At 43.5% G+C, this 14,261-nt stretch overlaps 3 protein-coding genes across 3 annotated transcripts; 2 read left to right on the top strand and 1 right to left on the bottom strand.

Moving 5' to 3' along the window:
• Positions 1 to 162: 162 nt before the first annotated feature.
• On the bottom strand, positions 163 to 2,236 carry LOC148405672 (achaete-scute homolog 4-like). The gene is made up of 2 exons (XM_088405791.1): positions 2,139 to 2,236; positions 163 to 2,078 (listed from the first exon to the last, which is right to left on the bottom strand). Exon 2 carries the CDS (start codon positions 2,052 to 2,054, stop codon positions 1,674 to 1,676), a length of 381 nt encoding a protein of 126 aa, XP_088261917.1. The 5' UTR covers positions 2,055 to 2,078; positions 2,139 to 2,236; the 3' UTR covers positions 163 to 1,673.
• A 364-nt stretch (positions 2,237 to 2,600) lies between these two features.
• Positions 2,601 to 7,494, top strand: prdm4 (PR domain containing 4). Its single transcript, XM_088406606.1, has 12 exons — positions 2,601 to 2,669; positions 2,963 to 3,023; positions 3,123 to 3,238; positions 3,314 to 3,502; positions 3,747 to 4,484; positions 4,557 to 4,706; positions 4,786 to 4,904; positions 4,989 to 5,074; positions 5,188 to 5,315; positions 5,984 to 6,451; positions 6,513 to 6,681; positions 6,746 to 7,494. The coding sequence occupies exons 3-12, from the start codon at positions 3,124 to 3,126 to the stop codon at positions 7,110 to 7,112; spliced, it is 2,529 nt and encodes an 842-aa protein (XP_088262732.1). The 5' UTR covers positions 2,601 to 2,669; positions 2,963 to 3,023; position 3,123; the 3' UTR covers positions 7,113 to 7,494.
• A 1,817-nt stretch (positions 7,495 to 9,311) lies between these two features.
• On the top strand, positions 9,312 to 13,921 carry tmem209 (transmembrane protein 209). Its single transcript, XM_088406613.1, has 14 exons — positions 9,312 to 9,761; positions 9,863 to 9,921; positions 10,032 to 10,163; positions 10,237 to 10,460; positions 10,538 to 10,742; positions 10,817 to 10,992; positions 11,072 to 11,143; positions 11,223 to 11,319; positions 12,211 to 12,336; positions 12,417 to 12,514; positions 12,668 to 12,782; positions 12,867 to 12,964; positions 13,129 to 13,202; positions 13,316 to 13,921. Exons 1-14 carry the CDS (start codon positions 9,622 to 9,624, stop codon positions 13,368 to 13,370), a joined length of 1,671 nt encoding a protein of 556 aa, XP_088262739.1. The 5' UTR covers positions 9,312 to 9,621; the 3' UTR covers positions 13,371 to 13,921.
• Positions 13,922 to 14,261: the final 340 nt, after the last annotated feature.

Raw genomic sequence — 14,261 nt, 5'->3', positions numbered from 1 at the left:
TTTAAAATGTCATTAATTGAGGGTGCGCCTTATGTGTGCCTTATAGTGCGGAAAATACGATATATATATATATATATATATATATATATATATATATATATTGAAAGAAATATTAGAAACTGCACACATGGTTATATATAAACGATTCATTTATTCCGCCCATACAATAAGTCTCACAAGTACTCACAACAACGCACAACACGTAGGATAATAGCAAATAGGATATGATTATTTTGTAGCAATATAGCAAAATTGTATAGGAGTAATAAAAGTCTCACCTCGCCGTCATGCCCAGGAAGCACTTTTTGCACACTTCCTGCAAAGAATCCGATTACAATCAGTCCAAAAGCAAAACATCCATTATGGAGAAGGCTTTTATCCATTCACAGCCAACTGAACCATCAAGGTTGGGCTACCAGCACTCGGAGATTTTACTGGGTCCAATTCACGTGCCAAAGAATTTTGTTTTGGATATGTCACGCCTCATGCTTCAGCTAAAACGCGCTCCGTACGGGTATGTCCAAATCCGTGGACGAAAATGTAAAGTCGCTTCCGTGCAGGTTTGCGGCGCTCAGGGAAGTCTAGGGGTCCCTGATAAATTGCTTCGGAGAAAAACATCCTGTCATGGAAACAAACTGAGTCAAAAGCGCGAAAAATGACAAAGATGGACATTCATGTAGTTTGACTTGAAAAAAGTCTCATTGAAAAGGGTTGATGAAATGTTTGAATAATTATGGCAAACATTGCAATTACTTAAAAAATGAATCACTTGGCAACCCTAATTATTCATATTATTCTTCTAGTATTTGTAAATATTTCTGGATTTGAAGAGTGGTAAATAATTAACAATCTGGGCAACAAAATTCATTGCACAACTTTAAAAATTTGTTTGTTAGAACAACAGCAATTATTATTATTACTAGTAGATTTACTAGTAGCACTTGTAAAGATATTTACAATTGTATTTACAATTAAGACTGGTAAATAATTAATAATCAAGGCATTACTCAGGCTTTTTGATGTGTGATATCTGAAGAAAAGCATACAAAAAAAATGCTAGGAGGCTAAAATATTGCATATACTGTCAAAACATGACAACTTTCAACATGCCACACTTTCGTCTCATCCAAGGGGAGATGGAGAGACAAACCCTATAGGTGTCAAATTTAGCCCATGTCAGACTCATTTACTGCCATTCAAAATTAGAAATACTGTCAATTTTGGATACATTAAAAAAACAAGGTTTTATCATGCATTTTCAACGGCAACTCGCGAACGACGCAATATGAATGTTGGTGTTGACAGCCCAAAACCACCGGGTGGCGCTCGCGGCCAATTTATGCCATTTGCAAGCCTTTCAATGACTTCGATGATTGGCTTAGCTTGGTCTCCCATAATGCAAAAGTCTTAAAATGATTATACTCTAATTAAGAGATAATAAATGTTCCTAATTCAATTTCTATTTTTCTCTTTTTGTGTGTGGTGGTGCACCTACAGTTATTTTTTGCACTGTATTTTTTGGGAATGGATATTATACATCAATATAATAGTTACATATACTGTAATCCACATTTTCCTGCAAAAAAAAACAACACATTATACTACAAGTGGCTGTGCTAGATGATTATTTTGATACAGGTGGAAAAACTAGCAGGGGGGGGTATCCAATATCCTCAGTGGCATTTGGAACGTTTTCGGCCAGTTTCCAGCGACATCCCGGCCCCGTTGAGGTCCAAAAGCCCCTGCAGATGTTTGATGTAGTCGATAGCGGCCCGGAGCGTCTCTACTTTACTGAGCCTCTTGTCGTGGAACTCGCTTGGCAGGCGCTCCCGCAGGCGTGCGTAACCTTCGTTGACGCAGCGCACCCGCTGCCGCTCCCTCTCGTTTCTCTTGTGGATAAACGCCGGTTCCGGTGAATAGTCGGGACACAGGTAATAGTGCGTCCCCCCGTATGGGAACTCTGGGATGCGGTGGAAGTGGTGGTACGAGCCCGTCGCGTCCACAGAGAAGCAGTGCAACGCCAGCGATGGAATATATGGAATGTGCTCCATCATCTCATGATGACAAGATAGTTTTTCCTGATAATAAAGGTCATGAGTTCACAACGATTGTAAATGTTATTATTTGTATGAACTTACCACTTTGGTGATGCTTTAAGATCATTCTGAAGATCAGGCGCTGCTTCTCACAAGGACTTGAATCAAGTGTCTTAACTTCTTGCAGTTTATGGGAAACCTTTTGATGGGACACTGTGGTGGGTGTGATCTGGGGAGGAGATCTGCAGCACAGATTGCGTTTTTCTTTTTTTCTTTCGGAAATCTCACCATGACTGCAATTTACAATTTGGATTGTTGCTGAAAGAAGGCTATTTTTTTGGTTTGTTTATATCGTATTTAATTAAAAAAAAAAGTTTATTTAAAAAAATCTACATGACTGTGATTCACCAACGCCCGGATGCGCGGGAATTAATAAAAATGTTGGCTGGTAATGTTAATAAATAAATATATAAATACTGTACATGTAATGCCGGATAAAAATGCCTCATAGTGTAGATTCTTAGCTCAACTGCGCATGCCCAACCCGCGCATGCGCGAAAAGTAGTAAGCGGTTCGAGGTTGTGCGCACGCGCAGTAGGATCGACTGCTGCTATGGCCCCGTTCAGGCGGAAGGTATTGTACTGCTGTTTTGTTGATATTTTCCCGACTTTTTCTATCAAGCTTTCGTCTTTTTTTCTTTGAAGTTATGGACTCACGTTTGTTTGGAATTTTTAATATTTATCTTTGCATTTTTCTAAACGTGCCAATGACCACTTTTCAGGACGCAAAAGTCATCGAGAGCTATGCTAACGCTCAGTTAGCAATGAAACAATATCCAGTAGCTGTAATATGTTATGCTTTGTAAAAAAAAAAAAAAAAAAGTCATTACGGAAGTTGAAATGAACTTTTTTATCCTTATGTTACAGGATCAGATATGTAAGCGTGCCTTTGTCTTTTTTAATGGAAGAAAGAAGGTATTGATTTCAGGTAAGCTAATGTTGTTAGCACTTTAGGCGTAGCCTTGTTTGTTTACAAATGTAAGAAGGTAACTGCAGGTTATTTGCGTCCTATCGGACAATGTTGTAGGATGAATGACATGACCCTGAGTCCAGTGGGCATGGACCAGCTGAGTGTGCCTTCAGTGAGTGCCAGCCACTTGGGTCTAGCTACCTCACCACCACATAACAGCATTCCCACCCCAGGTAAGAAAACACTAACTCAAAATTGTGACGTCTGAATTTGTGTTTGTTTTCCCTAATTATTCTATTTTCTTTCAGGCATGCCAGTGGCCATCCCCAGTTTGGGTCCTTCTTTAGGCTCCCTTCCCTCGGCGCTGTCCCTCATGCTGCCCATGGGGCCTCTAGGGGATCGTGGAGTCATGTGTGGACTCCCGGATAGGAATTATTCCCTGCCGCCGCCTCCTTACCCCCACTTGGAGAGCAGCTACTTCCGACATATACTACCCGGTAGGTCCTTCTTCACGTTTAAAGTAGATGTCAAGTTGTCCAAAGGGGATGATCGATATTACTTTAAAAAAAAAAAAACACACGTACATTTTCCCCCTAAAACGACAGATCGTCCATTCCAAATTCATTTTCTTGAACATTTCTAGTTTGTGTTCATAAAAGTAAACCGAGCGAGCGCCCGGTACCGGTCCCGGGTTTCGGTTCTCTTCCATTTTTTCTGTCATGACAGTTTTTGTGGCTTTAGGTATTTTGTCCTATTTGGCTGACCGTCCACCGCCTCAGTACATCCATCCCAGCAGCCTTAACATGGACGGGACCCTGTCGGTGGCCAGCAACAACCCCTCGGGTCTGGACCCTTACAGCGGGGCGGGGGGCCCATTGGAGCAGGGTCTCGTGCCCATGGACTCCAGACAAGTCAACGGCCAAGGGGACCTCCACCAGACGGGCACCCATGATTTGGACCCCTCGGGGTTAGCGATGGAGTCCCGTGACAGTAGCCCCATGTCCCAGGACAGGATGGGGGAGGAGCTGGCCTCCATGGACGCGGTCGGCGTGGTCCCGGTGTCCGACGGCGGGAGCCAGCCCCTGACTGGCGTGGACTCCTCCGGCGGGGTGATGCCCTTGCACGGGCCCCCGGTGCTGGAGCTCCCCGTGGTGATGGAGCCGGATCACATGGGGGGCCGCGTGGGCAACGCGGGCGGGGGAGCGGCCGGGGGACTCGGGGACCAGCTCCACCCCAACGGGGAACTGACCCCCGGCGTGGTTAGCGTGGTCCTCACTAGCTCCATGAGCGGCCAGGGCCAGCTAGCGCCCGTGGCCCTCCACGGGCATTCCGCGATGGGGCTGGACTCGGTCAACGTCTCCCCCATTGCCACGGAGGTATCGCTGGGTCCGGAAAACAACCTGGTGCTGGTCAACTCCAGTCTTCAACTGGAAGATTCGAATCCCAACAAGGAGAGCATGGTGGCCACTTATAATATTTGTAAGTGTCCTTTGCAGTGGATTTGATGGTCAAATCGAAGAATAGTTAGTGATCCTCAAAATCGTCACACAGGGTGCACTCTTTGCGAGCGCTCGTATTCCTCCGACTGCCCCGAGCACGGCCCGGTCACCTTCATCCCAGACGCGCCCATCCAGAGCCGGGCTCGCCTCTCCATCCCGCGTCCGCTTTGCTTACGCATCTCGGTGACTGACGAACCGCTCGGTAAGAGAACCCGATAGACATCGCCTGACAATATAACGATATATATTTTTCAACATCTTCTTTTTGGTGTTTACGTCAGGCGTTTTTGCACGCGACATCATCCCGGCGAGAACCTGCTTCGGACCGATGGTCGGCCAGCACTGTAGCAACGTGGACCTCTCCGATTGGCCGGAAAAGGACACGCCTCAGATTTGGAAGGTGGGTTCGCCGTAATTGCCGGCTCGGGTCAGATGGACCCGGAACGTAAAACCGTATCTAAAGACTGAGGCATAACGATGACAGATGTACCACAACAACGTGCTGGAGTTCTACATCGTGACGGCGGATGAGAACGAATGCAACTGGATGATGTTCGTACATAAGGCCAGGTAAGAACATGAGCTAAGGAACTTAGAATCTCATCTAGAAATTTTCCCCCAAAAGATTTTACTAAACATTGATGTTTGTATAATCGTCCTAATTGAAATGTCTGTGCTTGAAGGAGCCGCGAAGAGCAGAACCTTGTTGCCTACTCGGCCAATGGGAAGCTCTTTTTTTGCACAAGCGTGGAGATCCACCCTGACGAGGAGCTGCGCTTCTACTACAGCCGAGACTACTGCAGACTCATGGGTCAGTATTTGTTTTATTCGAGGGCTTTAGGGGGTCCACTGCTTATATTTTTTGTGTTAAGTTTATACCGCATCAAAATAAGAAAAAAAATGTTCATTTAGCGCCATCCTGTGGCGTCTTGGAGACTCACATTTCTTCTTAGGAGCTTTTCTTTTTGTCTAGATTTTTTTCTTCTATTTTCCTTTTGTTTAGTGTTATTTACTTGTGTGTGAATATATTTTTTAACAGTGCTAGTAAAATTCTGATAACAGAATCATTTTTTAAGGCATCCTCGACTATTGTAGCCATTTTTAAGCACTAATGAGTCAATATTTTGTTTGTTTTTTATTTGCTTACTCCACTGTTTTTTCCACATGTTGTCGACTGATAATCACATGTGCTCAAGGCTCAGGTTGCAACCAATCACGACTCATCTTGTGAATGTCACATGACCAAGCCTAGAAAACAGGAAATCTGTGATTGGTCACTGCCCCAAGCACATGTGATGTCATTTTTATTCCACGCGGAATAACAAGATGCGTATTTAAAGGTGAATGGAAGAATTGCTAAAGTTTAGTTTTGAATTGTGCAGCGGAAAGCAGGAATTGGGGAAAATGTTGCTGCTTTTTTGAGGGGGGTGGGAATGTTTTGAATATCTGCCTTACGGTTGAACCTCATGTTGCCTGCAGGCCTTCCTCCTTTACCCGAAGCCCAGCTGTGCCAATGCGGCAAAGACTGCTCGTCTTTTTCCGACCTCAAACCTCACATGGGCAACCCCGACCACGAGCGGCCTCCTCCCGGCCCCGGCTCGCCGCGGCAGGACCGCCCGCCCCCGCAAGCGGACGAGAAGCTCCCCAACGGGACGTCCAGCTCCTCGTCTTCCCCCTGGCCCCAAGCGGCGGGCCGGTCCAACGGGGACAACCTGCGCGCCGATCGCAAGTCGGGCGGCGCCGCGGCCAGAACCAACTCCAGAGGTCCCAGGCACCCGCGGGAAAAAAAATTCAAGTGCAGCATGTGCTCGCGGGCGTTCATCACGTCCACCAAGCTCAACGTGCACTTCATGGGCCACGTGGGGATGAAGCCGCACAAGTGCGAGTACTGCAGCAAGGCCTTCAGCGATCCCAGCAACCTCAGGATGCACCTCAAGATCCACACGGGTGGGTGCGGCCGCCGCGCCCGCCGCTCATATCTTCCGCTCACGGGATGTTCCACAAACAGGTCAGAAGAACTACCGGTGCACGGTTTGCGAAAAATCCTTCACGCAGAAGTCCCACGTGGCGTCCCACATGCTCATCCACACGGGCGCCCAGAAGCTCAAATGCGACCTGTGCGAACGCACGTTCATCCGAAAGCACGACCTCAATCAACACATGTTCTCACACACGCAGTAAGTTTGCCCTTCTCCTTTCCATAACCGCCTCGTGCGTTTATTGATTGCGTTTATTTTCCAGCGAGCGGCGCATTCAGTGCCCCAAATGCAACAAGCACTTCCTGAAGCCCAACCACCTGAAGAAGCACATGAACTCCCACGAGGGCCGGCGGGACTTTGTGTGCGAAAAGTGCCACAAAGCCTTCCTCACCAAGTACCACCTCACGCGACACCTCAAGATATGCAAGGGGCCCAAGGCGGAGCGCTCGGCCCGTAAGGAGCGACGCCTGGATGACGAGGAGGAGGAGGACGACGGCGGCGGCGCCGGCGAGGACGACGAGGAAGCCGAGGAGAGCGCGGGAAGACGGGCCGAGAGAATTTTGGACTCTGGCAGGAGTGAAGACGCGGGAGGATATAACTCTGAAAAGTCGCTCTCACCTCCCCATTGACCACAGCGTAGCTTTTCATCGTAATTTATTCACTGCCATGCATTGAACACTTGTGATGGGAAAACGAAGCCTCATGAAGCGCTTGCCATTTTATTTTACTCCTCTTGATAGTGCTTTCGGTTTAATAATAAAGGCTGGCCAATGGAACTGTAGCATCTTTAAACCAAAAGTGCTATCTCGTGGAGCGAAAAAAACAGCAACGTGGTTCATGTTCATTTTCCCATCATTACAGTAATGTTTACCTCATTTTTTTCCTCAAACATTTCTTAACCACTTTTTACTTTGTGTTAATATTGAATATCACAAACACCAGTGCTGCTAAATGTCATTTTTTTTAACGTCTACTTTTGGCTAAATTGCATAAACGCTATCATTCTTCAAATGCCTTTGACTCGTTTTCATCTGAATATGTCGTGTATATGGTTTTATATTATATGTGTAATTAAAATATCCATATTTATTAAAAGGTGACAATTCAAAATATGTCGAACAATGACACTTTGGACACAACAAATAATAGCACACGTCGAAAGTTGCTCTGGGGAAATAAATGAGATTGTAATCTCCAGATATTCTGTTTTAACCCTTTCAGGCTCAAATTATTATTATTATTATTTTTTTCAAACTTCTAAAAAAACAATATTAATGTGGAATCTCTAGGGGACTCAAATTTGCAATGCCTGCCTGGAGAGGTCTAATGCGTAGCTGTAATACACATCTGCGGTGTTCCCTTATGTCCACAAGAGGGCAATCTTACATTGAAACAATTAAATATCCGTTCAGACGTCACAAAATTTTCCTGTACAAGTTTTCCCCGAGAACATTTTGATTCAGCCAAACTTTTAAGTTAGTAGAAGTCACGGTTTAACAGTTGTCATTGTGGTTCACGCATGTCGTTACCATTGGTTTCATTTATTTATTTTTAAGAGACAACATTCAGCGATCCGATAAATGTGCAGTGTAGTGCACCATTATTTCCTCAAGCCATTACAATAAAACAATTCGAGTCTATTAGGAAGCAGCAGGATTTACGTTCATAAAGCCCCCTGCAGTGTTCAAGTTTGTACACAAGATAGCAGACTATTACATTGAAACAAGAGAAAAGCCGTTTAGAGACGCAACATATCATGGGAAAAAAATGACAGGAGAACCCTTTAACCAAGCCAAACATGAGGACATCAGATGTCAACATTTAACAGTTGTAATAGTAATTCATACGATAAACGTCTTAAAAGGGGTTTTAGCTGTTGAATTCTCATTCGCGTGAAGCGCAACCGGAAATAAACTGTTTTCTGCTTCCGCCTTTAAGACTCATGGGAAATGTAGTCAGTTGGAAGGTGACCCGAACGTTTCCAGTGTAGAACTGCGAGTTGCCCATTAATTTTCAGTTTTATGAAGAATGTTTTTGGTGGAAAAGTGCATGCATTCAACGATTAATAATTGCATGCATGGGAAGAAGAAAGTGAGTGCTACGAGTCCCCCACAGGGTGTGTGTTGTATTAATAATGCATGACACACTTATAGCTTGTTTATGTATGAGTTTACTGTTGCGGCTCGGCAAAGCATGTCGGGAGGTTGCATGCCTACCATCAAGTGCAGTTACACAAAATATCCAATAGGTGGTAATATAATACCACCCATAACAGCAGGCAATCTTTTAAAAAAAACAGGGTAGTGGAATTCCAATTATTCAAAAGTCGTATCCTGGACTTTGTGGCGTTTCCTTCTCCTGTTTTAAACAAATTGAAATACCGAATTGAAATACAGAAGCTTACGATCAAGCACGATGACAGACAAACAATTGCTCGGAAAGCCAAGAAAAACAATTCCGACTGCGGAAAGACTCGTCTAGATGCGTTTTCATCAATTTGGCTTTTTTTTTTTTTTTTTGGGGGGGGGGGGGGGGGGGGGGGGTCACTATGACAGGATATTACATAGAACAAAATAAGCAATTAATTGGAAAGTGCCAAAAGTTTAATGTGAGAAGTTCTAACTCAAACAATTTGTGTTCGGAGGCAAATTAAAATACATATAGATTTCCCTGCGTTATGTTTTAATTGTTTTGTTTTAATTGAATGATATAAACATACAGTTCTGTTTTAATTGGTGTACACTTGAATTCCACACTAATCGTCACATCCGGTAAACCAGGAAGTGTATCAATCCATAACCGGAAATATAAGAATCTGTTTCCGGGTCGTAGGAAAAACAACATGCACTGTCTTGCAACTATTAACGTTAGCTTACTATGAGTGCTTTATTTCGCTCCACGGGGTTATACAAATGATTTTTTTCCTCCAACGGTAGTATTGCAACGTCTCTCAAATAATACGTCACGTTGAGCTGTTCTATGTTTGCGAATCCATTGTTGTTTGTGTCACCGGGCTAACGAGCTAAGATAGGAGCTCAGCTAGCACCGGTGCACTATTCCTTAATTTGATCTCGCTCCTTTTTTTTTCTTTTCAAATTTGTTGTCTTTTTGGCTTGTTTTTGACTCAATCTATCGAAGATGTTTACTCCACCGAAGGAGGTGATGCCCAGCATGATTGACAAAGCGCTGAGGATAAGGAGGGAGGAACAAGCTCGTCAGGTGATCCTTGCCTGGGCTGTTCTGAACTTTTCCTTAGCTGGCATGATTTATACTGAAATGTAAGTTCTACGTAGTTTTTTTTTTTTCCACACTTTGCAATATCAGTCGACCACCTAACTGTGTCAGTTAAGTATAGTAACAGTCCAGCGTCTATTTTTAGGTCTGGAAAATTATTAAGTCGATACTACAACATCACTTACTGGCCTATCTGGTATATTGGTGAGTATCAGATAATCATGCAACGTTTTGCATTTGCTGAATATATACATATTAAAAAAAACAACAACAACATACTAATAATAATTTAATGTGTTCTCTTTTCATCACAGAGCTGGCGCTGGCCTCGCTCTTTAGCCTCAATGCCCTATTTGACTTTTGGAAATATTTTAAATACACTATGGCGCCGTCCACCATGACCGTATCCCCGCAACAGCATCAGCTCCTGGGGTTAAGAAACACAAGTAAGTGATTAAATAATAAAATTCAAGACAAGCTGTTCCAACTTTACCTGTTGCTTGATATATCCTCTTTCAGGTATTCAGCCATCTCCTCCCCAGAAGCCAGAAAAAAAGGAGAGCCCCGCGCCGATGGAGTCATCACCTTTGCAGGGCCAGAGCGTGCTGAGTTTCAGCCCGTCTCGTTCCACCACCGCTAGCCCCAAATTCTCTCCGAGCTGTTTGGCAGGCTACAGCACATCGCTCAGTAATTCAAACTCTCCAAGTAGTGACCCCTATTCATCATCAGTGGCCTTTGGAAAGGTGCGTTTTTTTACATGATATAACATCGAGTGGTTTAATCACTGGCGTTCATCTTTTTTTTTTTTTTTTCCCCCCAGGTGTTGAGCTATAATCAGTCCCCTTGGTCCTCGCCGTACCCGAGCAGCATTGGGACGCCGGAGAGCTCCGTGTTGAGGGCTCGCTACCGTACGTCGCCCTCCATGTTTAACTCGCCCGGAAGTGAGGAGGATTACATGGAAGATTTAAAAAGCCTTGAGCGATTCCTGCGCACGGAGGAGGAGAAGTGCCACCGCAGTCAGCTCGGTATGTCATTAGTAAAATTGAACTAGCTTTGCCAATTTTTCTCAATTTTAATATATTTTTTTTTTCACCTCTAGGGAGTCCTGAATCTGTCTCCCCGAGTCACAGTCCAACATTTTGGAACTACAGTCGCTCCGTGGGGGACTACGCTCAGAGTCTGAGGAAGTTCCTGTACCAGCCCGCCTGCCGCTCTCAGGCGCCGTCCGCCCACAAGGATGAAACGGATCCGGGCTCCAAACAGGCTGCTGAGGAGGTCTGTTAGATGTGCGCTGTTTGATTTGCGTGTCAGAGTGTCATTTCATTCGAATAAAATAACATTTAACGACTCGTAGGTGTGGGCGAGGATCACAAGCAGCCGAACTGTCGTGGACCGCATCGACGGGTGGACTGCCAAGCTTCGGAACGTATGTGCGCTCGTCACAATGATTACGTGAAGGTCCAGGTTTGTGTGCAGATAAGCAAGATGGGTTTGTGTTGTCACAGTGGATCAGTGACACCATCTTGGTGCCCCTGGTTAAGGAAATGGACTCCATCAACAGTCAGCTCAGGAGGATGGGCTGCCCTGAGCTACAGATAGGAGGTAAACCTTTTCTCCTTTTGTTCAAATTAATTCATCGACCCAAATAAAAACACAAAGTTGTTCATTTCACTAATGTTAAGCTTATGTACAATGAGCCGATTTGATTAAGATGTTACCGTATTTTCCGTACTATAAGCCGCACCGGATTATAAGGCCATCTACGAATCCCAATCGCAATATTGATCCATATATAAGGCGCCCCTGATTATAAGGCGCACCGTCAGCTTTTTTTTAAAAAATTAAGGCTTTTGGGTGCGCCTTATAGTGTGGAAAATACAGTCCTTTAAAATACAAACTTGTACCAAAAGCCTCCGTTTCACTTTTGACCATTAAATAAAAAAGTTACGTAAAATACGCAATATCACAATTTGAGTGATTAGACATTTGTTCGCATTCCCTTTTAAATGAATAAATTTGAAGTAACTAAGCAATATTAATTAATATTAAAATTAATTAATGTAATATTTAATTAATTAATGTAGTTAATATTGATTATTAATTTATTTATTATTAATTAAGCAATATTAGGGTGAAGGCTTTTCATATATAAAATGTGTCAAATGTAATACTTTAATCATTTAACCATTTAATAAAACAATGTGTACAAATTGTTACATTAAAAAATGTTTGAAATAAAATATATTTATCTTATTTACAATTATACATGTATCAAACATGTCATTAGATGCAATTATGAAGGAAATCTTTAATTTATAATGATTAAGTGCACAATCCCTTTTAGAAAAAAAATGCTAAATTAATACTGCAACAATTTTTCACAACTAGTTGAGTCCTAAATGTTCTGTTTTGTAGTAGTTGCTTGGAGTTTTGATACCGGATGTTTTATCTTATATTTTCACGATTGCCCAGTAAAGATGATTGTGATTCCAGAAGCCAGCATTAGCAGCCTTAAACAGGCCGCCGTGATGAAAGCCTCATCCATTCCTACGTTGAACTCCATGGTCCAGTTCCTGGACATCACTCCCAATCAGGAATATCTGGTGGAGCGCATAAAAGGTTTGCTCTTCTCATTTTGTGTCTACGTGCAAATCAGCCCGATTATGAAGTAGCATTTTGTTGCGTTTTGTAATCGGCAGAGCTGGCGCACAGCGGCTGCATGAGCTCCTTTCGCTGGAATCGAGGAGGAGATCTGAAGAATCGCAAGTGGGACACGGACCTCCCCACAGATTGCGCTGTGCGTGTAGACACACGCACCACACGCGCGCATACTTTAAGTCGACTTTGGGGCTCTGCGATTGGATTTTAACGGACGACTGAAGTCGTTCCCGGCGTTTAACAAGTTAATCGTTCTGCCATTGTCATCTCATCGAACGTGTCCTCACTCTAGATCCTCATGCACATCTTTTGCACCTACCTGGACTCCAGGCTCCCCCCTCACCCCAAATATCCAGACGGCAAGACGTTCACCTCGCAACACTTCAGCCACATCCCGGACAAACCGGGTGAGTGCGCGTGCGCACACAAAACGCGCGCGGCCATCAGCAAAAAGCTTGTCCAAAGAGTGCTTCTATTTCGCCCCCATCCAGATGTGAGCAAGGAGAATCTCTTCTGCATCCACCAGAGTTGCACCATGCCACCTCACTACCAGCTCATCTGTCAGGGAAACATCTTCAGTCTACCTAAGGTGACGACCCGTTTTCAAAATAAGCTGCACCGTGAGTTTATATCTGCTCTGTAATCGAACCGTTTGTATCTCAAATCAACGTTCCACATTCAAATGAATGGAAATGCCAGTGATCCGTTCCAGGAAAAAAATCAAATGAGTACCGACTCCCATTTCTGTTACAGGGGAGGAATAACTTGTTCCACACTATCCTCATGTTCCTCTATGTCATTAAGACCAAGGAATCAGGAATGCTGGGGTGAGTATTTTTTTTCTTCAAATAGAGGTACCTAGAAAAAAAATATGAATTATAACAGAAAAACAAAGCACAGACATATTTCATTGAACAAATTGTGTGCCCTCCTTATCCAGGCGAGTAAACCTGGGCCTCTCCGGTGTGAACATTCTGTGGATTTTTGAAGACTGACTTGTCAAAGTTCACAATTTACAACATCCAAGAAGACACCTTATTCCACCACACCCCATCAATAGTCATATTTTTCTGCACTTTTATTGCAGCAGCACAAAAAACAGCGCTCCAAAACTCAATTCTTTTACCAAAATGTAACAGCATTTGTAAAATGTAACGAGAACATGCCAAACATTTCTCCTTCTGGAAGTACTAAATCGACCTCAAACTATTCTGTGGTGTTAAAGGGCTCAATACTCATTTGATTGAATGTAAAAATGAATTTACTTGTGCATCTCTGGGTAATCAATGCTGCGTGTTTGAAAGTTTAAAGAAAAAAAAAGCACACTCAAAACCTGGCATGTTTTATATTTTCTTCAGCTCCAGTGGCATTCTGTTTGTGGTGTATTTATTTTTTTAAATGAAATATGCGCAAATGAAACGTTCTTGGAAGTTGAATGTAAATGAATGTATTCTCTTATGAAATTTTGAAACTTAGAATGCGATTACCATCGTGTGGCTGGGTTGGTTTTGTATTAAAACAACAATGCTTCTTTGCGACCACATGATGTCACTGTTGCTCACATGCTTCTTTGACCTTGCTCGTTTGATGCAGTGCAGATGCACAGCGTGAGGTTTGTAATGTGATTCATCGAGGTGACGACCACGTAAAAAGCGAAGCAGAAAAACATATGGAAATATTGGGGGAACATTCAACACGCTGTGTTTGGTTTTAAATTTGTCTCAAAGACGTAATAGGTGCGAAAAATACTTGGTTTTGTAGTTCCACGCTCTGCCTTTAATAGCGAACGCCATTTCCCATGATGCCAATCACGCTTTTAAAAATGTATTGTGATTGTCAAGTTCAATTGAAACAACGGGGCGTCTCTTTAACACATTAGCAATATC

The sequence above is a fragment of the Hippichthys cyanospilos genome, chromosome 22, assembly GCF_059441005.1.
Source record: "Hippichthys cyanospilos isolate Australia breed blue-spotted pipefish chromosome 22, RoL_Hcya_1.0, whole genome shotgun sequence".
Classification (NCBI taxonomy): domain Eukaryota; kingdom Metazoa; phylum Chordata; class Actinopteri; order Syngnathiformes; family Syngnathidae; genus Hippichthys; species Hippichthys cyanospilos.
This window is presented reverse-complemented; position numbering and strand designations above follow the sequence as displayed.

Bases quoted from the DNA above. Each gene is read 5' to 3' on its own strand.
- prdm4 (XM_088406606.1), top strand. From the start codon at position 3,124: ATGAATGACATGACCCTGAGTCCAGTGGGCATGGACCAGCTGAGTGTG. The intron at 3,239-3,313 runs GTAAGAAAACAC...ATTTTCTTTCAG, and splicing joins TAACAGCATTCCCACCCCAG to GCATGCCAGTGGCCATCCCC. The intron at 6,452-6,512 runs GTGGGTGCGGCC...TTCCACAAACAG, and splicing joins GCACCTCAAGATCCACACGG to GTCAGAAGAACTACCGGTGC.
- LOC148405672 (XM_088405791.1), bottom strand. From the start codon at position 2,054: ATGATGGAGCACATTCCATATATTCCATCGCTGGCGTTGCACTGCTTC.
- tmem209 (XM_088406613.1), top strand. From the start codon at position 9,622: ATGTTTACTCCACCGAAGGAGGTGATGCCCAGCATGATTGACAAAGCG. The intron at 9,762-9,862 runs GTAAGTTCTACG...GTCTATTTTTAG, and splicing joins GGCATGATTTATACTGAAAT to GTCTGGAAAATTATTAAGTC. The intron at 10,993-11,071 runs GTCTGTTAGATG...AACGACTCGTAG, and splicing joins CCAAACAGGCTGCTGAGGAG to GTGTGGGCGAGGATCACAAG.